This window comes from Alnus glutinosa, chromosome 1 (genome assembly GCF_958979055.1).
Source record: "Alnus glutinosa chromosome 1, dhAlnGlut1.1, whole genome shotgun sequence".
NCBI classification, from domain to species: Eukaryota; Viridiplantae; Streptophyta; class Magnoliopsida; order Fagales; family Betulaceae; genus Alnus; species Alnus glutinosa.
This window is the reverse complement of record NC_084886.1, coordinates 38666258-38690917: the sequence shown is the minus strand read 5'-3', so window position 1 is coordinate 38690917 and position 24660 is coordinate 38666258. Positions and strand designations below refer to the sequence as shown.

At 35.4% G+C, this 24660-nt stretch overlaps 3 protein-coding genes and 1 long non-coding RNA gene across 5 annotated transcripts; 1 reads left to right on the top strand and 3 right to left on the bottom strand.

Annotated features, from left to right (window-relative positions):
• Window positions 1-3027: 3027 nt before the first annotated feature.
• LOC133858874 (uncharacterized) lies at window positions 3028-6280 on the bottom strand. Its single transcript, XR_009898618.1, has 2 exons — window positions 5823-6280; window positions 3028-3449 (listed from the first exon to the last, which is right to left on the bottom strand). It is a non-coding gene; the product is annotated as an uncharacterized LOC133858874 (long non-coding RNA).
• Window positions 6281-8722: 2442 nt separating this feature from the next.
• Window positions 8723-9823, bottom strand: LOC133858873 (phylloplanin-like). Its single transcript, XM_062294332.1, has 2 exons — window positions 9591-9823; window positions 8723-9165 (listed from the first exon to the last, which is right to left on the bottom strand). The coding sequence occupies exons 1-2, from the start codon at window positions 9760-9762 to the stop codon at window positions 8876-8878; spliced, it is 462 nt and encodes a 153-aa protein (XP_062150316.1). The 5' UTR covers window positions 9763-9823; the 3' UTR covers window positions 8723-8875.
• A 6038-nt stretch (window positions 9824-15861) lies between these two features.
• Window positions 15862-17220, top strand: LOC133858872 (probable 3-ketoacyl-CoA synthase 21). The gene has a single exon (XM_062294331.1). The coding sequence runs from the start codon at window positions 15862-15864 to the stop codon at window positions 17218-17220; it is 1359 nt and encodes a 452-aa protein (XP_062150315.1).
• Window positions 17221-17678: 458 nt separating this feature from the next.
• Window positions 17679-24026, bottom strand: LOC133880588 (eukaryotic translation initiation factor 2 subunit gamma-like). 2 transcript variants are annotated; one of them, XM_062319578.1, is made up of 10 exons: window positions 23888-24026; window positions 23338-23733; window positions 22176-22303; window positions 21955-22016; window positions 20897-21009; window positions 20716-20818; window positions 19937-20164; window positions 19633-19851; window positions 18399-18659; window positions 17679-18227 (listed from the first exon to the last, which is right to left on the bottom strand). In XM_062319578.1, exons 3-10 carry the CDS (start codon window positions 22279-22281, stop codon window positions 17925-17927), a joined length of 1395 nt encoding a protein of 464 aa, XP_062175562.1. In that variant the 5' UTR covers window positions 22282-22303; window positions 23338-23733; window positions 23888-24026; the 3' UTR covers window positions 17679-17924. The 2 variants fall into 2 exon arrangements, with proteins under 2 accessions (XP_062175562.1, XP_062175568.1); XM_062319584.1 differs by lacking the exon at window positions 23338-23733 and having other exon boundaries at window positions 23888-24020.
• Window positions 24027-24660: the final 634 nt, after the last annotated feature.

Here is a 24660-nt window from a genome sequence, read left to right as displayed (position 1 = left end):
TTTTCCTTTGGCCATGTAACCCACAAGACTTGGATGTGAAAGAGGAGAATAACTCGATTAGAATATTGAAGATAACACATTTTTTTTTTTTTTTTTAAGTGATCTTGTAATATTATTAAAAAGATGAAAAAATACAATCAAAATTTACAAGTCACGACAGGCAAGTCGGGAAAAACTTCAACCACACTTTGTTTTACTAAGAATAAATGGCAAAAAAGCTCAATAAATTCCAAGCATCGGATATCGAACCATACTTAGACCTAATGGAAGCAAAATGGCTTTGAATCTTTTGGTCAGTAGTTAGTGAAGAACATGTCCTAACGTGTGAAGAAGGAATATAGGTGTCCAAAATATGATTAAACATTAATTAAGCTAGCTAGTTGGCATTGCTATTTAATTAGTATTTGTTATGAGGGCTATTAACTGGCGCAATATGCTTTAGACCCCGGCCAAGTTGTTTTTAAACATATAGAATATTATTGATCAACCAAATCACTACGATTACCGTCATCATAATTAAGATAAGCAGAAAATAAAATAGACACAGAGATTTGGTGACGAAGATAAATTGACCTCCGTAGAAAACATTTGTAACTCTCAAAACTCAATTTGCATGTCCGTTTACCTTTCATTGTAATGACTCATAAGTTTTGACATTCTTCTATAGGAATTACCATGATGAATAAACCTCTATAGGCTTTTATAGGGTTAAACCATGAAACTCAAGGAGTAAATGGTTTAAGGCTCAAGGGTGTTTAAAAACCTCTTCAAGAATAATAATAAAAAATCACCTCTTAGGGTTATGAAAATTGTGGCTTATGAGACTTATATAGAATGTGAGAAAATTAAGGCTTTTAGGTTAATTATGTTACAATTAAAACTCTCAGGCGACTAATTCAGTCGAACCAAGTTTAAGTTCGTTCGATCGAACCATTAGAGTTTCACTAATTCACCTCTAATTTTATCCCTTTGGTTGAATGAAGTTCGACCGAGGCTCTCGGGTTTAAGTATGGAAGCAATTTGCAGCAACTCGTTCGAATTAGCTTTGATCGACCCTTTGATTGTGCGTCTCAGGTTTTAGTATTGGGATTGGATACACTGATTCGGTCGAACGAGCTTCGACCAAGCTATCAACTAAACGGTTTCAAACTTCAATTCCAACCTTCCTTAATCTGCCTTTGGATATTGACTCAACCCTAAATCTAAAAATTACAACATAACATATTTTGACACATGAAAAAAGAAGACCAAGGGTACAAAAACCTCTCTACCCCGGCAACACTGACTTCGAAGGAGGAGGGCCTTTCTGTGGGAAGGGGAGAGATGGGCGAGTTCAACGGTAATGAAGTGATTAACTATGAATTCAATAAGGCCTTCTCCATATTTGTTTCCTATTTTGGGTTATAATTTTAGTAGACTGTAGATTATTAGAGGTAAACAGTATCAATGGAAAATGCTTTCGATAAATATAACAACCCAAAACAACCTTTATTAACATATAACTAATAACTAATAATCAATAATCAAATTAAGCCAATATATATTGATATGGCCATATGGGAATCCCATCAAATGGACCCCCATATATTTAAATTTCTTTAAGTAATGCCCATATATTTCAGTAGTTTTATATTCTTAGAATTTACAAGATCTCTTGCCATATTTACTGTGATAAAATCAGAATAATCTCTTGCCGAATTCATGGGATGTGACTTGCATCATGTTTTCTGGATGAAGCAGTAAATTTACTTAACCAACAACTACCGTACCGGACTAGAGTACGTACAAGTTGACAAACAATTAACTTTTAATGTTACGAAAACTTTATCTTACACAATAATTTTACGAATATATAAGTCATATTTATGAGTGAAAAGTGATAATGGTGTCCACATATATCCCTTAATTACATTCTTACCCATATTTGGATCTTGTCATGTTTACAATTATAAGATTGAAGATGTTCAAAATGATTAAGAAGCATGCATGGTTTGATGCAGCTATTTGCACCTCTCATTCAGCTTTTGCTGTCATAGGCACTAATTCTGTAGGGTTGATCATATATATTCTTTGCCTCAACCACATTAGGTCCCTCGTGTGATCCAATTGAAAGAGATGCATGCTTTAACTGTTGTGACACAAACTAAGAATAGAATAGCAAATAACCCAATCATATAAGTCGTCAAGATTGTGTTATGCAGAACATAATAGAATAGCAAAAGAACAATCTAGGCAAAATTCAATATAAAGAAGGGGGGTGTACAAGAAATAGTAGAGAGAAAACCACTCAAAACCCAAAGCCACGATGTACACAATAAAGAAGGATAAATATTCTCTTTAATTCTCTAAGGATAAATATTTTCCAAAAAGCTAATTAAAGGAGAGACAAAACGTGGCTAAAAGAGAACCACAAAACAACAACACAGAATGTGGCCCACGTGACTTGAGAAATTACAAGTTACTACACGATAGTAAACTACCCTACCACCCTCTATGCAGTAAAATCAACCAAAGCACTGCATTGTCAGCACCTCCTCCTTGAGGGAAATTCTTTATCAGTTATACTTATACATAGCGTTCAAAAACCTCACCCCATCACCAATCGAAGAATTGCCTCTATTATTACTGATACTCTTCGTTTCCTCAACTCTTTTGACACACAGCTGGACTGCCGTCAAGATTAATAAGAGCACGAAACATTAATTATGCTCATAACATAGTAAATTTTTTCAAAATACCTACATTCAGCTTATTAGCATTTTAACTATCTACTTTTACTATTTAATTTAAATATTCTTTCTCCAACAATCATTTTTTTTTAATATTAATTATAATTTGAAATTCCATGATGATTAAGTTTAACCTGCATTATTCATAATAAGCTTGCCTTTGTCAAATTATTTTCAGCTACGTGTTACATCATTTGTATAATTCAATCCTACCAGTTTTGAGGCAACCAGTACATCACCGATGACAGAATTTTCTAAGACTTTTTTCTGATAACATAAACAAATTAAGAATTAAATGTGATAAAAGACAGAGACGCCATTATTATTATTCTTATTATTATAATAATAATATATAAAGGAAGCATAGTAGTGGGTCTTCGAGCATTGATGACCAAGGGAAAATTCAAAGGCATATGATAAAAAGAAACGTGGGTTCGACAATAAGTCCAAAGGACAGCACAGGATCCTCTCATTCCTCAGTTGTCTAGTGCGGTCTCACCGGATGGTTCAACACACCATTTCTCGAAGCTCCACTGCATGAATCGACAATCACGGCTCTATGATTGATTGGCCTGTAGTAGCCCGGACCCCACGCCGAAGCGGCTCCAGACTCTTCTCTAATCGCAGCCTTCTCTTCTCCACACCCACACCCACACCCAGACCCTCCGAGTACCAAAGCTTGCCGACACACACTCATGTGATACGACTGCAGAACCTCGCCTGTCCAACCCCACGATGACATGATTCCATATCCTTTACAACATTGCATTACATATATATATATATTGAAATATTGATTTCTTAAGCGAAAGTAAAATATTTTAATAAGTAAATGAAGAATGGGTGTTATAGACGTGTAGACCAAGTCAACTATATATATATATATATATATATTTTACTTGTATATCTTAATCGATCTTTCAAAATTTCTATCGGTCATTAACTTGACAAATTTTGTTGATGAATGGATGTCACATATTTCTTATCCATTAATAGCCAGTTAATCCGCTAGCTTATTGTCGGGATGCAATCATGCAACTCGGTTTTGGGTGATTTGATTCTGCAAAAGTTAAGATCCGAAACTAACCCACCTCAAAAAATTGTCTTTTAGGTTGTATCAGTTCGATTCTACTGTTCTACTTCTAATTACCATTTTTATAACGAAGGAAATGAGTATAGAGCTGAATTTTAGTACTGCTTTTTATCCGCAAACCAACGAGCAATCAAAGTGTACCATTCAGATTTTGGAGATATGCTACGGGCATGTGTTTTGGTTCTAGGAATTTATTCATACTTCATTGCATATGGTTTTATGATTACCTCAATTGAATTTACGACTTTTTGAGTAAATGTATGAGTCCACGGTCTCAACAAGTATAGTAAACACTGACCTTTAAAATATGTGAAGTAAGCCCCTTCTCACAATTTTTGCAACAACTAAAGAATTTGATAAAATCATATGTGAAAATTAGGCTATCCCTGTAGTTCATAGTTCTTGTTTTCCTTTGGCTCTATTTTACTTATCAAAAAAAAAAAAAAAAGAGTCATTTATTTAAAGAATAATAAATTTTTCTTCAAGATGGATTTAATAGAGTTATTATTCTCGGTGTCTGGCTAGGGCATTTTGATACATAGTTATTATAATAATTATATACAAAAATAAATGAGTTTCATATGTACGAGAACAATTATATGATTAAATAAGAAACTTAAGGATAAAGAGACAGATAATTAAAATTACAGTCAATATTCACAATTGTCTACGGGGTTAATTGTGTTAATAACAAATTCTTAGTTAATGATAAAAAAAATATCAATTACCTCATAGTGTCAAACCTTAATATACCTTAAATGTCTTTTGCTACTTTGCCTTTTAAGTTTTAAGACATACCCAAAAAACAAAACAAAATAATAATAATAATAAGTGTAACATAAATAAATATATATATTAAATTAAAATAAACATTATTTAATTAATATTTAAATATAAAAAAATATCTCACTTAAATTTGTCATTTTAAACTTCAAAATCTATGGAGCTGATTTGACACAAACATAAAAATAGTTTTGAGTGTTTGTGAGTATTTTATGTATTAAATTGTTTGTTAATTTTTTTTTTACTAAAAATTAAAGTAAAAAAAAAATCCTAAAAATAATAACAAATGAGCCCAGATTTTTGTTTAATTGAATAACTATAGTTCGTGTATAATTTCATACCATAATAGTATAAGTACTGCTATGTCGTATCATATCTTTATTCTTTTTTTATCATCTTAAAATTGATGTGGTTCTTAAAATTATCATTTAATCAAAATTCAATAATAATTTATCATAAATTTAATTATGATTTTAAGAGACATTAATTTTAATTTTAGAAGAATAAAAAAAAAAAAAAACAAAGAGACGATCATACGAAGACATGCACATAACTAACATATTAAACACAAGCTAGGTTTGGTTCGGTTGGGTCGTGCAACTCGCGGGACCACGAAGTTATCATCCCAATGAAAAATAAATAAATAATTAAGCATTTGATTTGATTATGTGACATCCCAAAAAGAAAAGCTTTACACTGTAACCAAGATTCGGACTTGGTAATTTGTCAGAGCATTTACAGTAATTTTTCTTAATTTATTTTTTAAAAATTTAGATAATCGAATTACTTTTTACTTTTTTATTCCGTTAGTTTAGACTTTAGAGTTTTTTTTTTTTTTTTTTTTTTTTTTTTTTTTTTTTTTTTTATAAAATGAGATGGGTTTTAATAAGATTGTCGTTAATACTCTCTTATTAATAGCTAATAATTCAGATATAAAAAATCTATGTTAAGGCAGCTAGCTTATCTGCCCTCGACAAGTGGACGGACTGGTCAAGCATCTAATCTCACAGTGTAGTATCTGTGGTTAGCAGTGTACGTATTTGATGCGGAAAAGGTCAAAATCAAAGGTGGAAACGTGTAATGAAAGGATGATCACCATTCATTTCAGGTCAATCAAGGGCTAATCTGATATGACAAAACAGAAATATCCCATTTAATGGAAATAAAGGAAAAGACAGAATAAACAAAAAGAACTGTTTCGTTTCGTGTAAACTCACCTGTTGATGGATGGATGGATAGGGATAGACCATCTGCAATGGAAGCAGCGAGAAGCTAGCTTAGACCGGGAGAGAGAGATAGGGAGAGCGACCCATCTTATTATTTTTTTATTTATTTAACTTCCCCCTCGCTGCTGCAGAAGCTGTCTTCTTGCTTGGAATGACTTCCCCAAGCAGATAAAACAAACACAACTTCCACAGCAGCTCCTCTCTCCCTCTCTCTCTCTCTCTCTCTGTTCTGGCGACTGGCGTAGAGAAAACTAGGGTTTTGCGTTGCTTTATATATAGATGGCAAAAGTCCAGGGGCTTTTCTAGAAAGAAGAGAAAGTGCTTTTCAGTGGCTTTCTTCTAAACGAAGAGCGCCGGGTCTTCAAATGGCCGTCTGTCGGCTCCACACGTGGTTTTATTTTATGGGTATTCAAGTTAATTCAACAAAGTCTGATACTGTGGCGTTGGTGGGTGGCCTAGTTTTCCGGTCTCATCTCATGGGTCTCTTCATTTAGCTTTATCTTCCTGATTAAACATTATCGTTTTTATTTTTGACATTATTCGGCAAAAGTTTAAGGCCCATTTGGCAATCTCTTTTCACTTCAAAATATTTTTAATTTTTATATTATATCAATACTTTTTAAATACTATTTAAATAAAAAAATTTATTATAATATAATTTTTTTATTTTTTTATATAAATTCTTTCGACTTTATATTATATCAATCACATTTTACTATCATTAAAAAAAATATTCCCTCCCAATATAAAAGGAGGGGTGGCCAAACGAAGCCTTCTTTGCTTACAATAAACAATCTTCTATTCTTTTACTATTATGAAGAAAAGAAAAAAACTCCTTAATCCGAGAAATCTTTTTGCAAATTTTCCTCTTTTTGTGTTAATGCAGGGATCACGTCTGGCCGTCGATGGTTTCTATATCCTACAAGATAGATTAGAAATTAGGTGTGATGTGCCGTGCGAGAGAGGATGGCGCGCGCGACGACCACCTCCAATTCTAAAGTTAGCAAACAAGTAAATCACAATCACAATCACTACACTCAAAGGACAATAACCGGTCACTTTCTCCATGCAATCATGCCTCCTAACTTGGCCACCTGCGTTGGAGAGTGGAGAGCTTCCACGTTCTATATAACGTCTTATTAAAAAAAAAAAAAAATCAATTCCATTGTTTGCCATTTCAATTTAATTTTTTAGTAACAGTGCTATAATTTACATTTATTTATTACAACTACATCATATTGACTGATATGATGTGTTTTAAGTAATTTATATATATATATATTTTTTTTTCTTTTTTCTTTTTCTTTTTTTAAGTAGTTAACATTATAAGTATTTCAAACATGTTATGACAACGAATATAATAAATAGATGTAAAAAGTAGTATTATTAATTAAGTTTAATTTCTTCTAATTTCGAATAAGTTTTTCCGTCAACTTATTTATCAATTACATACCATGTTGGACCAATTAATTGATGCCATGTGGGTCTTGCTAAGATGTCATATATATGTCAATAGTATATATCATATAATACATTTACTTTAAATTATAAATATAAATTAAATAAAGAGCTAACCAACCACCCTAATTGGTATATAAGATAATTTCCATCATAGATAGAAGTCGCCATTCCTTTGAGAGGGGTCATTGTTGTTCACAGGATTGAGGTTGTTGGCCCTGATCATCTTCATATATAAGGGGTCACCCCTTCTCACCAAATGCCCGAGGGTGAACCCCTTCACCAAATTAGGGGTGGTCGGACAAATTCTTCTTATTCTTCTTCTTTTTTCTTTTCTTTTCTTTTCTTTTATTTTTTTTTTTTTTTTTTTTTTTTTTTTTTTTTTATAGCTTATGATATATTTGTAATTTAAAGTAAATGTGTCGCATACTTATAGCTAGCACATAACATGTTAAATGAGAATAATATGACATTAGTTAATTGATTTAACATAACATATCGTTAATTAATTAAGCTATAATTTAACAAAATGAGCTATTTGAGACAAAATATTATGTCGTGCATTTTCTGTTAAATGGATTTTTAGCTTGGTGACGTGTTGATCCCAGATTGACACTGGACTTCGGACCTTCTGGGAAGAACAAATGTTGAATGAAGCTTCTTCAAGGATTCTGCAAAACAAAGGGTCGTCGGGGGTGTCCCGGCAACGCCTCCTCCGACGATCAAGTTAGGATAAATTCACCGGAAGAAAGAATGACTTTTTGTAACTTAGGAGAGAGAGAGAGAGTTGTTCTTTTTTATATGCTTGTAAAAAGAAAAAATACTACATTTTTATATGTCTGTCTTTTTTTTTTTTTTTTTTTTTTGTACCATCATTTATTACCTGCAGATGCCTTTCTTTTCCTTAATTAATTTTTCCGGCGGACTCAAGTGGTCAACTCTCACTGTAGCTCTTGCTTTTCCTAAGTGGTGGCGGCTGGCCATCGATTAATAAGACAAAGATATTAAATGAAGTGGGTTTCCCTCCACTGAGACTTACCTTGCTTGCCGCTGTGGACCCTTACTCTATTCCCCCTATCTTCAACAGTATTGGCGGGAAATTCCCTAACATTCTGCATCATCCTAGTTGATCAAATTACCTCTTAGTTAACCTTGTGGCAACGAATTGAGTAACCTTTTTGAGCATGAATTAAAGTCGGACGAAATCCACAAATGATGAGTCCAAATTTTGTGATAACATATTTGCATCATTGAATTTTCGTACGTAACATAATTATCATGATTGGGAAATTTGCGCGTGGATAGATCGATTATAAAATCCCATATTGAAGGGATCGATATTTTTCATACAAATTCATAGAAAAGGCTTTATTTTATATAATATGGGCAGCAGTTAATTGGATGCCAATTACCTTCATAATCATAAAAGAGAGAATTCTTAGGACTGCTACTTGGAAATTAAGGAAAATACTATATATCTATATATATATATATATATATATATATGCTAGCTAGTCATTAATACAATGGACCTTATTCATGTATAAGCTTAATTATATCCTTGTATTAATTACTGCTGATGATGATCAAGTTGTGGGAGCGAATAGGAAGCCAGTTGGAACAACGTTGGCGACACGAAGGAGGCCGCCGAGAATGGTGTTCCCTATGAGCTGCAAGGGCGACCTCAAGACCCCGAGAGCAGGAAGCTTGGCGTTGCAGGTGGAGAGGGGTGTGTTAACCACCAGATTGCAATCGGTCAACAGCGAGGAGAGAAGAAACTGTAGAGGATCCAACAGCATCGAAAACACTCCGGCACCGTTGGTTGTTGTACTAGAAACAGCATTTCCACCTCCACATTGCAGTTGTACTAGAGCATCTATATATATAATTGCATGTAAACATTACAAAAAAAAAACATCGTGAAAAATAGCATTAAAAGGCCTATCGAGAAATAAATTAAGAATACCTAAAAATAGCTAGCATTTTTTTTAATTAATAATAACCAAAACATAATTAATTATCCAATAATTAATTTATCTCTTCTGCTCTATCAATATTTCTATTTGCCCTTTCTACACTTTATTTTTTGTTTTAATTAGCTTGATTACATATCATCATCATCACGTACCAGGTTCTATTGTTTTAAATTTTGTACTACAAAACGAGAAGAAAGATTTTTAAGCAATTTTTTTTTTTTTAAAACTATTCTCATATTTACTATAAAAATTTATCATGTTAGTGTATTAAAATTAAAAATACCTTATTTAGAACCTCACATGTATATATATTGAGAAAACTTACTTGGGAAAACTGCACCATTAGCACCTATATTGGCATCAATAGAGCAAAACACGGTCCCATTGATGCGAATCAGACCAAGGAGACCACTTATGAGCCCGGATTGGGCTCCAGCAAGCGGAGCTGCCACCGCAGAAATCATAAGGAAAACAAAGAGAGCTAATTTCAAGGCCATGGCTGGTCGATCTATTAATTCCTAGACAAGAATCACTACTATTATATTTCAGTGAGTCTTGCTTTTTCACAACTGACTTGTAGAAATATTGCTGTCCATGTAACCATTTTATAGGATTCAGAAATGCTGCATGGCCAAGTTGCAGCCGATTTCTCTGACATTAAATCAGATAATGCTCTCTATGCATGCGTATATAAAAGAAATAATGTTATTTAGTAGACTGTTATACTATTATTATACTGTAACACTCATGTCCTATATTGGAAAGATGAGGAGCAGTCCTCATTGAGTAGTTAGCTTATAAAGATAGTCATGCATGAGTGTTAATTAAGTCTCACATTACTTAGTCACTAGGTGAAACTGGACTTTATAAGAGATTATAAGGAATCTTCAAATTTACCAGTCTGTTTGGGGTGATAGCGCAGATGTAGCTTGCGTTTTTTCTTGAGTCGTTATAATTGAAATGACATAATAGTGAAAATCAACTCGATCTTTTTTCTTTTCTTTTATATAAGCGTTGATTTAATGACTGATTTTTACTGTCACATTATCAAAGTATATGACAGTCGTATAACAGTCTATAGTCTATTAAATAGCATTACTCATTAATCTTGGAGTATCCACTAATGGAGTCAAGAGAGATATATATGAAACTCTTCCTGTTGTCAATTTTTGCTTTTCAGTATCAGAGAGTTTGTCATGAAGCTCAGCTTCACCATGCACGCCACCTTTGTGGACTTGCTCCTATATACAAAGCCAACTCTTGCCTAGATTCGTTAGCATCCATTCCCTTGATTTTGGTCTTTCTCCAAAATCATTGATCATTCAATATTAACTCCAAAAGTTGTAGATAGGTCCATAGGTCTAGAGCACAGATTTAATTCGTTAATTCCAAAAGCTGTAGAGAGGTCCAGCTCTAGAGCACAACTAGGTTTTGTCAATTTTTTCTATGATTTCATGCGCTCCAGCCACAGAAAGTTGCTTCCTGCTGCGGGCATTATTATTCCGGGTGGAATATGCAGACAGTGACAGTTACTTGATGTGATCAGAGTTTGTGATAACTTAAGATTACCACGTCGATATATATATATATATATATATATATATATATATATATATATATATATATATATATATATATATATATAGTCTAATCTTGATTAGTTAAGACTTAATTAAGAGTATCGGCTTGAGAAATAGTGGCTCCTCCATGAAACTTTGTTTAACCCAAGTCCTGGAAACGTCTTCACAGGGAATTAAAAGAAAGTGGTTGGATTAATTGAGCAAAAATTTAATGGTTTTATTTGGAATGGTAATGAGACCTACTCGGCAAATTAAAGCCAAGTGTCATGGGATTTGGTATTGGGAAGGTCGATTGGGATTAAAAAAAAAAAACAAACTAGAGGATTGGACTAGGGATAATGTTCTTAAGCATATTTGGAGTTTATTTGCAAATTCTGGATCTTTGTGGGTTGCTTGGGTTAATCAGAATTTGATCAAAGGGAAATGTTTTTGGTTACTTAAATTTCTTCAAACTGCTACTTTAAGTTGGCTTACGTAAAATTCTTAAACTTAGAGACACTGATAAGCAATTCTTGAAGTTAGTTTAAAGTAGGGGATTGGTAGCAGAATCTACTTGTGGTTGGACTTGTGGCATCCGGATGATATTCTCTATGATCTATATGGTTACAGATCGCGTTATATATATACAATGCTTGGAGTACTAGTAAACTTGATGCAAAATTATCAAGTGTTATTAAAGGGGAAGAACGGGATTGGTTGCCGGCTACATCTGAAAATTTGGTTAACTCAAAGCAATTAGTTAACCATGATAAGGAAGGGGCTATTGAAATATTGAGACAAGAGTTACAAGATGATAAATTATATTTATTGTTGTTAATGTAGAAGTAGAGGAGACTTGTAACGTTCAGAATATTTCTCTATAAATAGAGTCTTGTATATAATCAAATGAATTAAGAAAAGATGTAGCCAACAAAAGGCTTTGACGTGTAGGCCATTGGCCGAACCATCTTAATTCCGTTTCTCTTTCTTGTTCTCATCTTTTTCCTAGATTAGTAGTTCTAATAGGGGCAATAATGATATTCCCCGATGGTTAGCTTCAAAATCATAGGGTGTATTGGTGGAAATTGCTATGGTTCTCAATGGCAATACCTAAGCATGCATTCATTTATAGGTAGCCATAAGATATGGACTTACAACTAGGGATTGATTGCTGAAATGGGATTTCATAGGAGATGTCAATTGTATGATATGTAGTAGTTTAATTATTGAATGTCATGACCATTTCTTTATTTTTTGTTGTGGTTTTAGTAGGAGGATCAGGCCAGGAGGGAAGTAATGCATAGATTTCTTCAGGTAAATATCCCCTACGTATTGGGAGGATATTTTGAGGAAAGGCATTGTAGAATGGCAAGGAAAATAGTTGAAGGCTAGCTGTGGTCTGTAAATTGGCATAGGGCTCTGCAGTGTACAGCTTATGGAGACATCGGAATGATGTGAAATTTGGTAACCATTTGAGCTCAGAAGAAAATTTGTTGCAGAAAATTTGTTGGGAGGTTAGAACCAGAATTATGGGAAATGGTCAATTTAAGAAGAATGGGGAGAATGTGGCCATTTGTAGTAGTTGGAGTATTCCATCATCTATTCTAATTTAACAAGAGGTCTGCTTTTTCTGCTGGTAGCTGATTTAAGGATTTTGAGGCAGGGATGGCCTGCTGGAGCTGGTTTTGTTAGGAAGATTGATACATTGGGGAGTCTTTTTAGTGAACCTAGCCATAATATAATATGTTGAGACACTACACAACTCAAATGCTTAAGCTTATGAGTTTGGACCCAACTATGCTATTTTAACCGCTCACACTTCTTACATCTTTCCAATATAAGACTCAATCATTTTACACTCACACATGTATACTCAACAGGTGTCCGGAACTTGCAAGTTTGCTGGCTTTTTTTCTTAAGCTATCCTACCTGTTATGATTGTTAGATGTTTGATGGTCTCTGTCTGGAGATTCAAGTGGCTGCAAAGAATGTAGAGGGAGCAGATTGTTGCTGTACAGAGTTGTTGCTTGGCCAAAATATACAAATGCAGCAGTTTGTGGTAATATGCAGTTTAGCTGATGTGCAACTTAGTTGCTGTCTTTTGTTTTGTTGACAATTGTATTGATTGTTTGTTGAGTTGGTTCTACTCTTTGTTGTTATGTAGAGTTGTTACTAATTTGTATGTTTTGAATTGGGTGCATAGTTGTATAGCTGCTGGTGATTGTTTTTGTAGGGGCTGATTGTTAGCTACATTTGGTGTCCATATTTTAGAACTCCTTTTTTTTACTTTGGTTTGTAAGGTGCCTTGTTGGCATCTAGAGTTCTAGTAGGTTTTCTGATAAAGTGTGTTGTATTCTTTGTTTTGTTTTTGTTTATAGAAATTCATACATAAAAAAATAAAAATAAAATAATAATAATAAAAAAAAAATCATGCTGATTTTGTTGGAATATAGGTACATCGTATACGAGTTTTAAATGGTTAAGTCCCACTTTAGATAGTTATAGCCATGCAAAAGTGAGCGCTTAATATAACATTTTTAAGCTAAATGATATCCCAACATGTTATATAATATCAAAACAAAATAAAAAGTGAAAATTCTGGTACCCACGGCGTACGTGAAAAAAAAAAAAAAAAAAAAAAAAAAGGTGCATTTTGGACATTTTAGCATTTTGGACATTGCTTAAATTAAGAGTTTAAGGTTATGATTGCAAAAACGCTAATACTTTAGGAGGCGAGTTAAGTAAAGTTTTCGCAATTTTCAGTATTTATTACACTAACGAGGATTAAACAGAAAGCCATAATTATTTTATACTAATACCAGTTATATTATGTATGAAAGTGAGAAAAAGCGAATATTTGAGTTAAAATATATTTTCAGCATTATTACCCTAGTAAGAAGAAAACACTCTTCATTATGTTTCACGGAAGGATAATTTTCACTTTGTTTTCCAACAAAAAAAATATATATATATATATATATTTTAGTTAGAAATACTTCTTGTAATGCATTTTTGGAATAAACTTAAAATGTTATAATTATCTGTTCACAATAAGAGAGAGAGAGAGAGAGAGAGAGAGAGAGAGAGAGAGAGAGAGAGAGAGAGAGAGAGAGAGAGAGAGAGAGAGAGAGAGAGAGAGAGAGAGAGAGAGAGAGAGAGAGAGAGAGAGAGAGAGAGAGAGAGAGAGAGAGATTTTATCCGAATAAACATGGCCTTAGAATATATTGACTTAGGGCACTCTCAATGGTTTATGCAAAATGGATAACCAAAATCTACTTTATCTAGTGTACGTTATGATGGGACCAAGATTAATTGGACAGAAAACGTGCGTGCCTTTGTGTACGGTCATAAAAATGTATAATTGTCGGGAGCGTTACATGTGGAGTACCTTCTCTTGGTGATCTGGAGATTAAAAAATAATTGCAATGCTGAGTTTGTAACTAGTGCCCTTGTATATGTAAGTCAAGTGTATCCTTTTTTTTTTTCTTTTCAACTTGATGTAACTTGTACAAGAGGTTGGAATATATGGAGTGGTGTGATTTCAATGAAATATATAAGTGTGTGTATATATATATATGTATAATCAATTTTGTTTATGGGCTTTTGTTTCTTGCAGGCATGCTTATGACCTTGATTTACTGAGCTTGCTACCATTTGGTCCATCAGTTTTTTGCTTTTTCAAAATGTAAAAGTCCTTTGATTGTATTTGTTGTTCTGTATGTTGTTGAATTATGTAATTATGTAAAGTCCTTCAATGAATCATTGGCAATTCCATCACTTGTAATAAGTATCAGAAAAGAATTGCAAAAAATAATTTTTATAAAAATAAAAAAAATGGAGCTCGATAGGACTCATTTGTTTTTTCTTGGCGAGTTCGAGCCAAGCTCGAACTCTTGAAAACCTCCTCGAGCCAAGGTCGAGCAGAGGTCTCTAGCTCATCTCAAGTTTGGTATGAGATTGAGCACATACATTTGTTATATTTGTTCTTTTTTGGGTGGACTAGCATAGTCATTTCGTTTATTTTTAGACCCATAATTGGTTAGGCCCATCCATGGACTTGAGAAAGCCTGAACTCTCACCCTATATATAAATGGAGTTGGCCCATTAAATTTCATGACCATCATTTTGTGAATTAGATCTGAGAAAATGCAGAATCCATCTTCTAATGGAGGTATATGTTATATTTCACATTCTTGGTATATACATTCTATGAAGAAGGAACATAACATTTCGTTTAATGCTTACAGTATGGACTTCTCGAGCCGAGCTCAAACAAGCCAAACTCGGCTCGGCTCGAGTACAATCCTAGTGGTAATTCGATTTGGCTTTACCATTCAAGCGACAAAGCTTTCATCTTAAATTTGATTTTGTGAGTTATTAATTTTGATATGAAAAATGTTTAAGATACTACAATTTTTATTATAAAGTCATTTACAAAGTGATGTGCCAATACATAATTGGTGAAACAATTAAAAGAAATTGGTAAGCCAAATTTTTAGGTTAATTATGAACTGTCACTTAAGTTTATAAATATTTTTATAGTAAAAGTTGTAGTGTCCCTATTCTTTTGATATACTAATATTAGTAGACAAATCCGCTCCTATATGGCTCCAAAACAGCCTATGTGCAATTTGTGCCCAAATCTGCAAAACAAAGATAAACTCCATGCATGGATTGTGTGTGACCTACTAAAAACCATCAACATCTACCTTAAACTTAGGGTTGGGATGAGAGTTTGTTAAGATGCCAAATTGTGGTTACAATCATATAACAAACATGAAGGCAGCAGCCCCATAATGCAAGAAAACACAAAAAGAAAGAAGTGGCCCTTGCGTGTGTAAACTTGATTCCTGAAACAAGCACTAAAGGGATGTCCAATGCCTATATCATATTCCTCGCTCCTTTTACTTTCCCCATGGGATTTTCTGTCTCCTCCTTTATCATGCTCCATGATCACCACGAACGCCCCATATCTTCCCAACCCTATACCCCATAGCCAAAACAACAAAGAAATCTAAACCTCCTCCCTCCCCCGCCATGGCAATGACCCCACGACACGTTTCCTGCCTCCCAGAGCTCGTTATCTCCAGCACCCACCATCTTATGATGGTTGTAGTTGCAGGACTAGTTGTCCTTTATCTTATATATAGAAGAAAAGTCACCATTTATTTATTGGACTTCGCTTGCTACCGGCCACCCAACTCGTATCGTCTAACGAAGTCCATGTTCGTAGAGAATATCTTTCTTGGTGATATGGATGCTGATAGTATTGCTTTCCAGATCAAGATCCTAGAAAAATCTGGGTTCAGTGAAGAAACCAGCGTCCCTCCTTCCCTCACTCGAATTTCACCAAGAAAATCGCTCTCATTTGCTATGGAGGAGGTTGTAATGGTAATGTGTTCAGCGGTTACTGAATTGTTTCAGAAAACCAACATCAACCCTAAAGCCATCGATATTCTGATATCAAACAGTAGCATGTTTTGCCCTACTCCATCTCTAAGTGCTGTTGTAATCAATAAGTTCAGAATGAGGAGCAATGTCATGAGTTTCCACCTCTCTGGCATGGGATGTAGCGCTGGAATTATAGCAGTGGACCTTGCTAAAGACGTGTTGAGAGTTCACCGGAACTCCTTGGCTCTGATTGTTAGCACGGAGACTCTACTCTTGAACTGGTACACCGGCAAGAATCCATCAATGTTGATTACCAACTGTCTCTTCCGGATGGGGGGTGCGGCTGTATTGCTCTCTAACCGAAAACAAGACAAGAGCAGAGCAAAGTATGAGCTAAAACATCTTGTTCGAACAAACAAAGCACAAGATGATCTTTCTCATACCTGCGTCATTCAGGATGTGGACTCGGAGAACATGGTCGGAGTGTCGATATCAAAGAACATCGTAAATGTCGCCGGAGATGCGCTGAAGACAAATATTGCTGCACTGGGGCCTCTGGTTTTGCCATTTTCAGAGCAATTGAGATATGCATTGTCCATTATTTGCCAGAAGATCAAGTGGAATGCACGGAGAAGTAGCACCTACGTGCCGGATTTTAAGAAAGCTTTTGAGCATTTCTGCATCCATGCAGGGGGTAGAGCTGTTATTCAAGCTATTGAAAAAAACCTAGGGTTAAGGAAACAGGATGTTGAACCTTCAAAGATGACTCTTTACAAATTTGGAAATACTTCATCTTCTTCAATATGGTATGAGCTCTGTTACATAGAAGCAAAAGGGAGAATGAAAAGGGGCGATAGGGTCTGGCAAATCGGATTTGGGAGTGGATTTAAGTGTAATAGCGCAGTGTGGAAGTGTGTTTACAATTCAGACTTTGAGATTGCCAACGCATGGAGCGATATCTACTCATATCCAGTAGAAGTACCTAATGTTGGAAAAATTAATTGAAGATAAGTAGCAGCCAGAATCTATCCCAAGCTCTTCAAATAAGTTATTTTAGAACTATAACAATTCACTAGTGTTAGACAAGAAAGTGAATTATCTTCTATCTTCCAGCATTCCGCCCCTTATGTTCAAACAGCAAATTTTGTTGCAGATACATGAACGAATGTATATAGGGTAAAGCAAGAAGACTACTGAATGAAGTCCAACCTAGAGAAAGCACGCAATTTGTTAAAAGAGCGGACATAAATTTCCTATAAACTGGTTTGTAACAAACTAACTTCTAAAAATGACATGTACTTTAAACATGTGAAAAACACATACTTTCTTATTAATGCTATTAAAAACGCATTTACTTTTCACATGTTAAAAGACACGTATCATTTTTAAACGCAAATTTGTAGGAAATTTCAGTCCAATCTAAAAATGGCAATGCAGGAAGCAAAACATTGAATAAGACAAGCTAAAGCCATAGGAAGCAGCCTCATATATTAAGACTCTAATCCAAAACTGAAACAAGTTATCAGCACAAAGTATGACGATCGCATTAAGAAAAAGGAAACAGAACAAATGATAACAATGCAAACAATGCTTTCTTCTCCACCTGACAAAAATGGTTCCCAACATTTGTCTATCTTCCCACATCTGCCTTAATTCTCTTTTAAGGATTTAACTGGCTTTTCTTGTCTCTGCCTGTTTAAGGATTTAACTCAAATGGGGCAGGGTGGGACATCAAGGGTGGTTCCAGCTTGAATCTGACCCCAACCAATAAGACGCCAGTGCTTCTCAACTCGTCGACTAAGGGCAATCTTCTCCCCTCTGCTGGTGCACACTGGCGATGTGAGTTGCAACTTTGCCAAATCATTCTTTACAGCAACAACTCGAGCCCCTGTAGACATAGATCCTATGTTCAACATTAAAATCTCTTGCTTGGTCAGCTTAGAGACCTTTCCCTGCCTCTCTGTGCCCTTAGTCCTGACACCGAGAAGCCTCCGCAGCAAGAAAAAGTTCACCTGCAAAATCACAGTAACACAAGGATCAGCATTAGAGGAATGTCTAACAACACGTGCAAGAGAAGGCAGTAGGGAAGGAAGGGAAAGAAAAAAGGGGGAGTGGGGTAGATACAGCTACCAAGTTTAATAAAGTCAAAGAGACCAGTAAAATCTTTCAAATTAGCCCCTTACCTCAAGCTCAACGAAAACTTCAGGGAGTGATCCAACTTCCCCAAGAACTTGACCCACCAACCTATCAGCACGAGTTAAAGTAGGATCCATGGTTGTGCCAACCCCAATGAGACCTCCAGGGACAGCAAATTGCAACTCATTTTGCTCAGCATATAATGAAACTATTCTAGAATATATCGGTGTGCATCTGATGTTCCCACTCTCATCTTTAACAACAATCCCAGGACGAACCTCAATAAATTGATTTACCTTCAAAACACCCTATCAAAGAATAAAAGTATCAAATGAGGCACCGACATACAATAGATTTAATATACTTGGTAATCCAAGCCAACGCTGTGAAAGGCGGTCAAAAAATAAATTTTCCAGCATGTTTCAAGTAGTCATAAACTAAAGCAAAATTGATTAATAATTTGCAGAAACAAAAAGAGAGAAGAATCGACAATAGAAACCCAAAAGGAATAAGCACAATATATCAATCTATATTTGTTTAGTTAGGCTTTTTGGCCTTATGAAGGAATTTAATTGTATTGACCTAGGAAAAATGCTAGTGGCATCCGCGCTATTACTCCAAAAGAATTAATCAAGTTGCAATTGGAACTCCCTAGAATCCTCAGCTTCACCCAGTAAGGAACTTATGTGGGTCTTAGCACCCATTAACTCTTTATAATCCACCCACTTTATGCGGGCTAATAATATTCCCAAAGTGGGACTAAGGTGTTACAATCTCCCCCCATTAAATTCCTGACGTCCTCGTTAATGCCACATCATGCGGTGCTCCAGTACCACGTGGCATTACTAAATTGCTTTCATACCATTTTTAATAACCTAGAGAAATCACTAGCCACATATGTACTATCACTCCAAAAGAACTAGTCAAGTTGCAATTGGAGCTCTCCAGAATTGTTTATAAAGCCTATTCTCACCTAATAAGGAAACAATGTGGGACTTAGCACCCATAAGTTCATTTATAATTCACTCACTCTATATGGGCTAATCATATTCCCAAAATGGGACTGAGGTGTCACATTAATTGTTTGAAACAATGTCAAACACGTCCATCAGCACATTTTTGGCACCCATGATTCAACCAATTATGTAGGAATAACATAGACCAACACTCCTAAGAAAACCCATGTAAAAAAAAAAATCAAACATCATATGCCAACAGCAAGCATGAAAAGCACTTAAAATGGTTCTCCATTTTGAACAAATTCATAAAAAAGAAACATACCCTGAGAATACTTCCACCAGCCACACCACCTCTTATCTCATCAACCTCAAAACCAGGCTTATTAACATCAAAAGATCGGATAACAATCATATTAGGAGGTGATATAAAGTTCCTTTCTGGAATGGGAATCTTTTTCACAATATACTCGCACACAACATCAATATTATACTTCAGCTGTGCAGAAATTGGTACCACTGGTGCTCCATCAGCAACAGTTCCCTGATAAACAAAAAGTCAAGGAACACCATTCAGCACACTGAATAATGAGCTGTTTTTGCACCAAATATGGTCCAAAAGAATTTACCTGAATAAACTTCTGGATTGCTTCATGCTGGTTAATGGCCACATTTTCCTGAATCAGATCTACTTTATTTTGAAGGATTATTATGTGTTGAAGGCGCATAATTTCAACAGCAGCCAAGTGCTCAGAAGTTTGTGGTTGGGGGCAGCTTTCATTGGCAGCTATTAGTAGTAGAGCTCCATCCATAATTGCAGCTCCATTAAGCATTGTAGCCATGAGAATATCATGACCCTATAGAATAGGTCAAGAAACAATCATATGAACATAAGTTCAAGACCAGAATTCAGATACATCAAGATTTAGCAGCATAACATAATATGCAAGGACAGCATTTTACTCGGAAAATCATAACAGAAAAAAACATGAGGCCTTCCACAGATTCTTTCTTAATCACACTGTCAGATCTAATACAAGACAAACCTTCCAACAAAGAAGCTCTTATAGATGAGTCCCAGTCTATTCAAGAGTTCTGAAAGTAGGACCTTCAAGTCACAAAATTTAGGACGACTAATACTAGAAAGTATATGCAGTAAAAAAGAATATCCCTAATTAAAATCAAAAAAGAAAAGGCAAATTTTAATTGATAAATACACTACTAATAAGAACTTAAAAGGAAAGAATAATCCACATACAACATTTCCCAAGCCAATGCAACCATAAATTTGAAGGACAAACTAATGTCGGTATCTAATGTCTACAATACCATGTATACAAGACATCAGGAACCTAAATGACTTAACATAAAACCCTAATTGCCAATAACAAGCACTTCAGTATCTTACCGGGCAATCTACAAAAGAAACATGCCTCAACAATTTCATCCTGCAGTTTTCAAACCCCGGAACATCACACATAGGACTATCTTCCTTCCCACTTCCATAAGCCCTATAACAACAATGTAACATATTAATGAAATGCTGCTAGCTAAATGAAGATATAAATGAATCTGTCATAGTTACGCACTTATAACACATAGGTCGAGGGCACCGTTCTTCTTCACATTTGTAGATCTTTGCATTGGCATAACCAAGCTTGATAGTAATGTTGCGCTCCAACTCATTTTTGAAACGAACAGTCTGCAGATGAATGACAAAACAGAGGTACACTTTCAAAAATTTATTCATGCAATGTTTGTACAAAGGAAAATGTAAATATATTATGCTCCACTATCACCTAAGTTAATGTCTCTTTCCTATCCATAATCAAGCTTTGATAAACAACAGTCAAGCCAAGGTTTCCAGCAGTCAAATTAAAGAAATTTTGACCAGTGGTGTCCACTTCATAGTGGCTACAAATTAAACACTAGGCCAAGACACATTTGCTTAACCAATGAACTTTAACTAACCCCAGAAAGATGAAGGTAACTAAATCTCTAGCAAGACTGTTAAAAGAGACTCAAAACTGTTGAAAGATTTAGGGAGCTAACATCAAATATTTCCAATCTGATGAAAAGCTAAGATAATGACTCTTTCCTATCCAAACTGCCCCAAGTTATGTCTCTTTCCTATCCAAACTCAAGCTTTGATAAACAACAGTCAAGCTAAGGTTTCCAGCAGTCAAATTAAAGAAATTTTGACCAGTGGCATCCACTTCATAGTGGCTACAAATTAAACACTAGGCCAAGACACATTTGCTTAACCAATGAACTTTAACTAACCCCAGAAAGATGAAGGTAATTAAATCTCTAGCAAGACTGTTAAAAGAGACTCAAAACTGTTGGAAGATTTAGGGAGCTAACATCAAATATTTCCAATCTGATGAAAAGCTAAGAATTAATATCCATCTGGAACAAGCTCAATTAAGATTGATAAGAAGTGGTTTCTATGTCCACAACCTAACTAAATGGTAGTCATTCCCTTTACTGGACAGCATACAGTTCTGTAGCAATGCAAAATTAATAACCACTACTATTCATACACAGCAGAAGTACTATAACTCATAACATCAATTACAGTGAATGCTTCCAGGAAGGGATGCATTGCAAATTACAAGCAGTATCAATATTGTAAAATAAAAATCACCTGAACACCAGATATCGCTTTTACAACTGTTGACTTCCCATGTGCCACATGACCTATTGTGCCTGATACAATAAGTTTAGTAGCAAATCGTCAGCTTCAGAAATAACTTTAGGAGCTATGATTAATCACCAACTAGGTGCATGAAATTTCAATCAATCTCAGCTGCTATGATGACCAATATGTGAAGGGGGTCTAGGCATTCCATAATGAATAAAAGTTACCAATATTAATTGTAGCCTGACGAGATATAACTTCAGGTGAGAGCGGATGTAGCTTTGTTACATCCAGTTTACTCAGGTCTTGCTCCATCAAACCCTTTCGCGACATGTTGACTGTTTCTAAAAGCCCCCTGGATGAAAGAACTTTTCAATTTGTTGGCAAAGTTCAACGAGCAAGTAATGAACATATTTTTGCTTATAAAATGAAAGAAACTGCACCATAAAACGTCACAGACAACTATTAAGCAGAGAATATCTCATCACTACGCTTGTCAGCTACTGCACAAAATAACTAATACACACTGCTCCTAGAGTACAACCAGACTTGGGTAATAATTTACAATTGATCATCTTATCAAAATAATTTACATTTGATCATAAGGAAACTTCTTTATGCAACCTACAAAGACACCAACATTAAAATCAGAATGAATACACCATGAAAAAGCGTATGAATCAAATCTTATTAACACCAACTGACCCTGAAAATAAGTAATACATAATGCACCTAGAATACAATCGAGCTGGAGTAATAATTTACATTTGGTAAAAAAGAAGCTTCTTTTATGCATCCTAAAGAGACGCCAAACGTTTCTTCCACAGCAAATTTTTTTTTTTGTGACAAGTGTTTCTTTCACAACAAATTCACCATGCAAAACCATAATAACTAAATCTTCCTAATGAAACAGAGAAACCCACAAAACTCTGATTCTCTAATCCACCAATTCCCAGCCAAATCCTTCCAATAAGGAAAGAAAAATCCACACAGAACCCTAAATATGAAGGAAATAAAAGCGTCATTTCTTCAGCTTAAACCCAGAAAGACAAACGAAAAGCCGTACAAATCCCCCAAAAACTCGTTCTTTATCACAGCATCACCATCGTGATGGCGAGCATTTCTCAGTTCTAAAATGATTCCTTTAACAACAAACGATTATCAAAAACCCTAGATAAACCCACAAAGTCTGGTTAGATACCCCAAAACCCTAATCCGCTGTTCAATTATATACACTGAACAACCAACCAATTCCAGCCCCAAAAAAGCTCACAAATCGGACACCGAAAATGGAACACTCCACCAGCCACAAAGTACACTTAAATGTCGATCGCACGCAAGAGATTAATCGCAGAGAGAGACATAGATAGAGAGATAGAAAGGACGGACCTGATTGGTTGAATTTGAACCGGAGGGCGAGCCGACAGGAGCGAGTGTGAGAGGGTCGTCTTTGGGGAGCTCAGAGAAGCAAAGATTTTAGATTTAAGGTTATTTTGGTGCGCTAGGGATTGAGGGTTGGCAAAACGGGTTGTCTGGTTCGGATCAACCCGCTTGACCGTCAACCTGTTTAGGCCGACTCGAATCCGGCACGATTTTTATTAACCGGGTTGAAACCCGAATACAACTAACCGCCGGGTCACCCGACTCGATTAAGTTAATGGGTCATGCGACCCGACTGTTAACACCCGACATTTCCTTCTCCTCCTCTGTCCCTCAGTTTTCCAAACCACAAACAATAACCTTTCTCTTTTCCCTCAAAAATTTCTCATCGATGAAACACAAGAACTGCACCAACATTACCAACAAACCGAGAACAAAAAAATTCAAACAAAGCACATATTTTAACACCACAAAAATTCAAAGCAACAATCAGAGAAAAAATTTAAGATTTTGAATTTCATTCCCGCATTCATGATAGAGAGAGGGATAATGGATATACCGATATACCGAGATAGTGAGTCGAGTGAGAAGAAGAAGAAGAGAAACAGCGCTGGCCGCTGCCGGACAGTGGGCTGGACGCTGGAGCTGCTGGAGAGTGGAGAGAGAGACGACGGCTGGAGTGGACTCTGGAGTCTGGAATGTCACGAATGTGTGAAAGTGATTATAGGGTTTTGAGTTTTCTAAGAGCTGGTAACTTCGGTTTGTTTGGTTGTTTTTCTAAAAAAAAAAAAAAACATTAATAAATAACCGGGTCTGAGGGTTGGTGGGTGACCCAAAAACCTAACTTGTCATAACCGGATTGGCGGGTCAACCTGTGAGCCAGCTCATCAACCCAGTTATAATCATGTCAGCAAACGGGTCGACCCGTTAACTCGCCGACTCGTTTAGCCTAAACTCTAACCTTATAAATTCGTGTCGAGTTTGAAGGTCGTGTCAAAAATTGACAACCTATCACTGTTAGAAGAGAGTGTCGTGAGGGTAGTTTTGTCATTTAAATGAAATTGGAGCTTGTCCGAAGCAGAATCAAAACAAATATGTTTGGTTGGGTCCTCACATTCTTGGGTTAGGTCGCCACCCTTGCTAGGATCAGTAGGGGTAAATTCGACCAGTTTAATCGATAATCAGTAACCGAAAAATTAAGAAACCGATTTGGTGTGAAGACCAAGAAAATAAATAGGAGATTTACCAGTTATAAATTATGTTTATATAATTAACAAATAAAAGAATTAAAGTTGAGGGGCATTTTAGTAATTTTCCTCTTTTTCTCCCTTA

Bases quoted from the DNA above. Each gene is read 5' to 3' on its own strand.
- LOC133858873 (XM_062294332.1), bottom strand. From the start codon at position 9,762: ATGGCCTTGAAATTAGCTCTCTTTGTTTTCCTTATGATTTCTGCGGTG. The intron at 9,166-9,590 runs GTAAGTTTTCTC...TTATATATATAG, and splicing joins TAATGGTGCAGTTTTCCCAA to ATGCTCTAGTACAACTGCAA.
- LOC133858872 (XM_062294331.1), top strand. From the start codon at position 15,862: ATGGCAATGACCCCACGACACGTTTCCTGCCTCCCAGAGCTCGTTATC.
- LOC133880588 (XM_062319578.1), bottom strand. From the start codon at position 22,281: ATGTCGCGAAAGGGTTTGATGGAGCAAGACCTGAGTAAACTGGATGTA. The intron at 18,660-19,632 runs GTATGTTTCTTT...ATTCTTTGATAG, and splicing joins CTGGTGGAAGTATTCTCAGG to GGTGTTTTGAAGGTAAATCA. The intron at 18,228-18,398 runs GTAAGGGGCTAA...GTGATTTTGCAG, and splicing joins AAGTTTTCGTTGAGCTTGAG to GTGAACTTTTTCTTGCTGCG.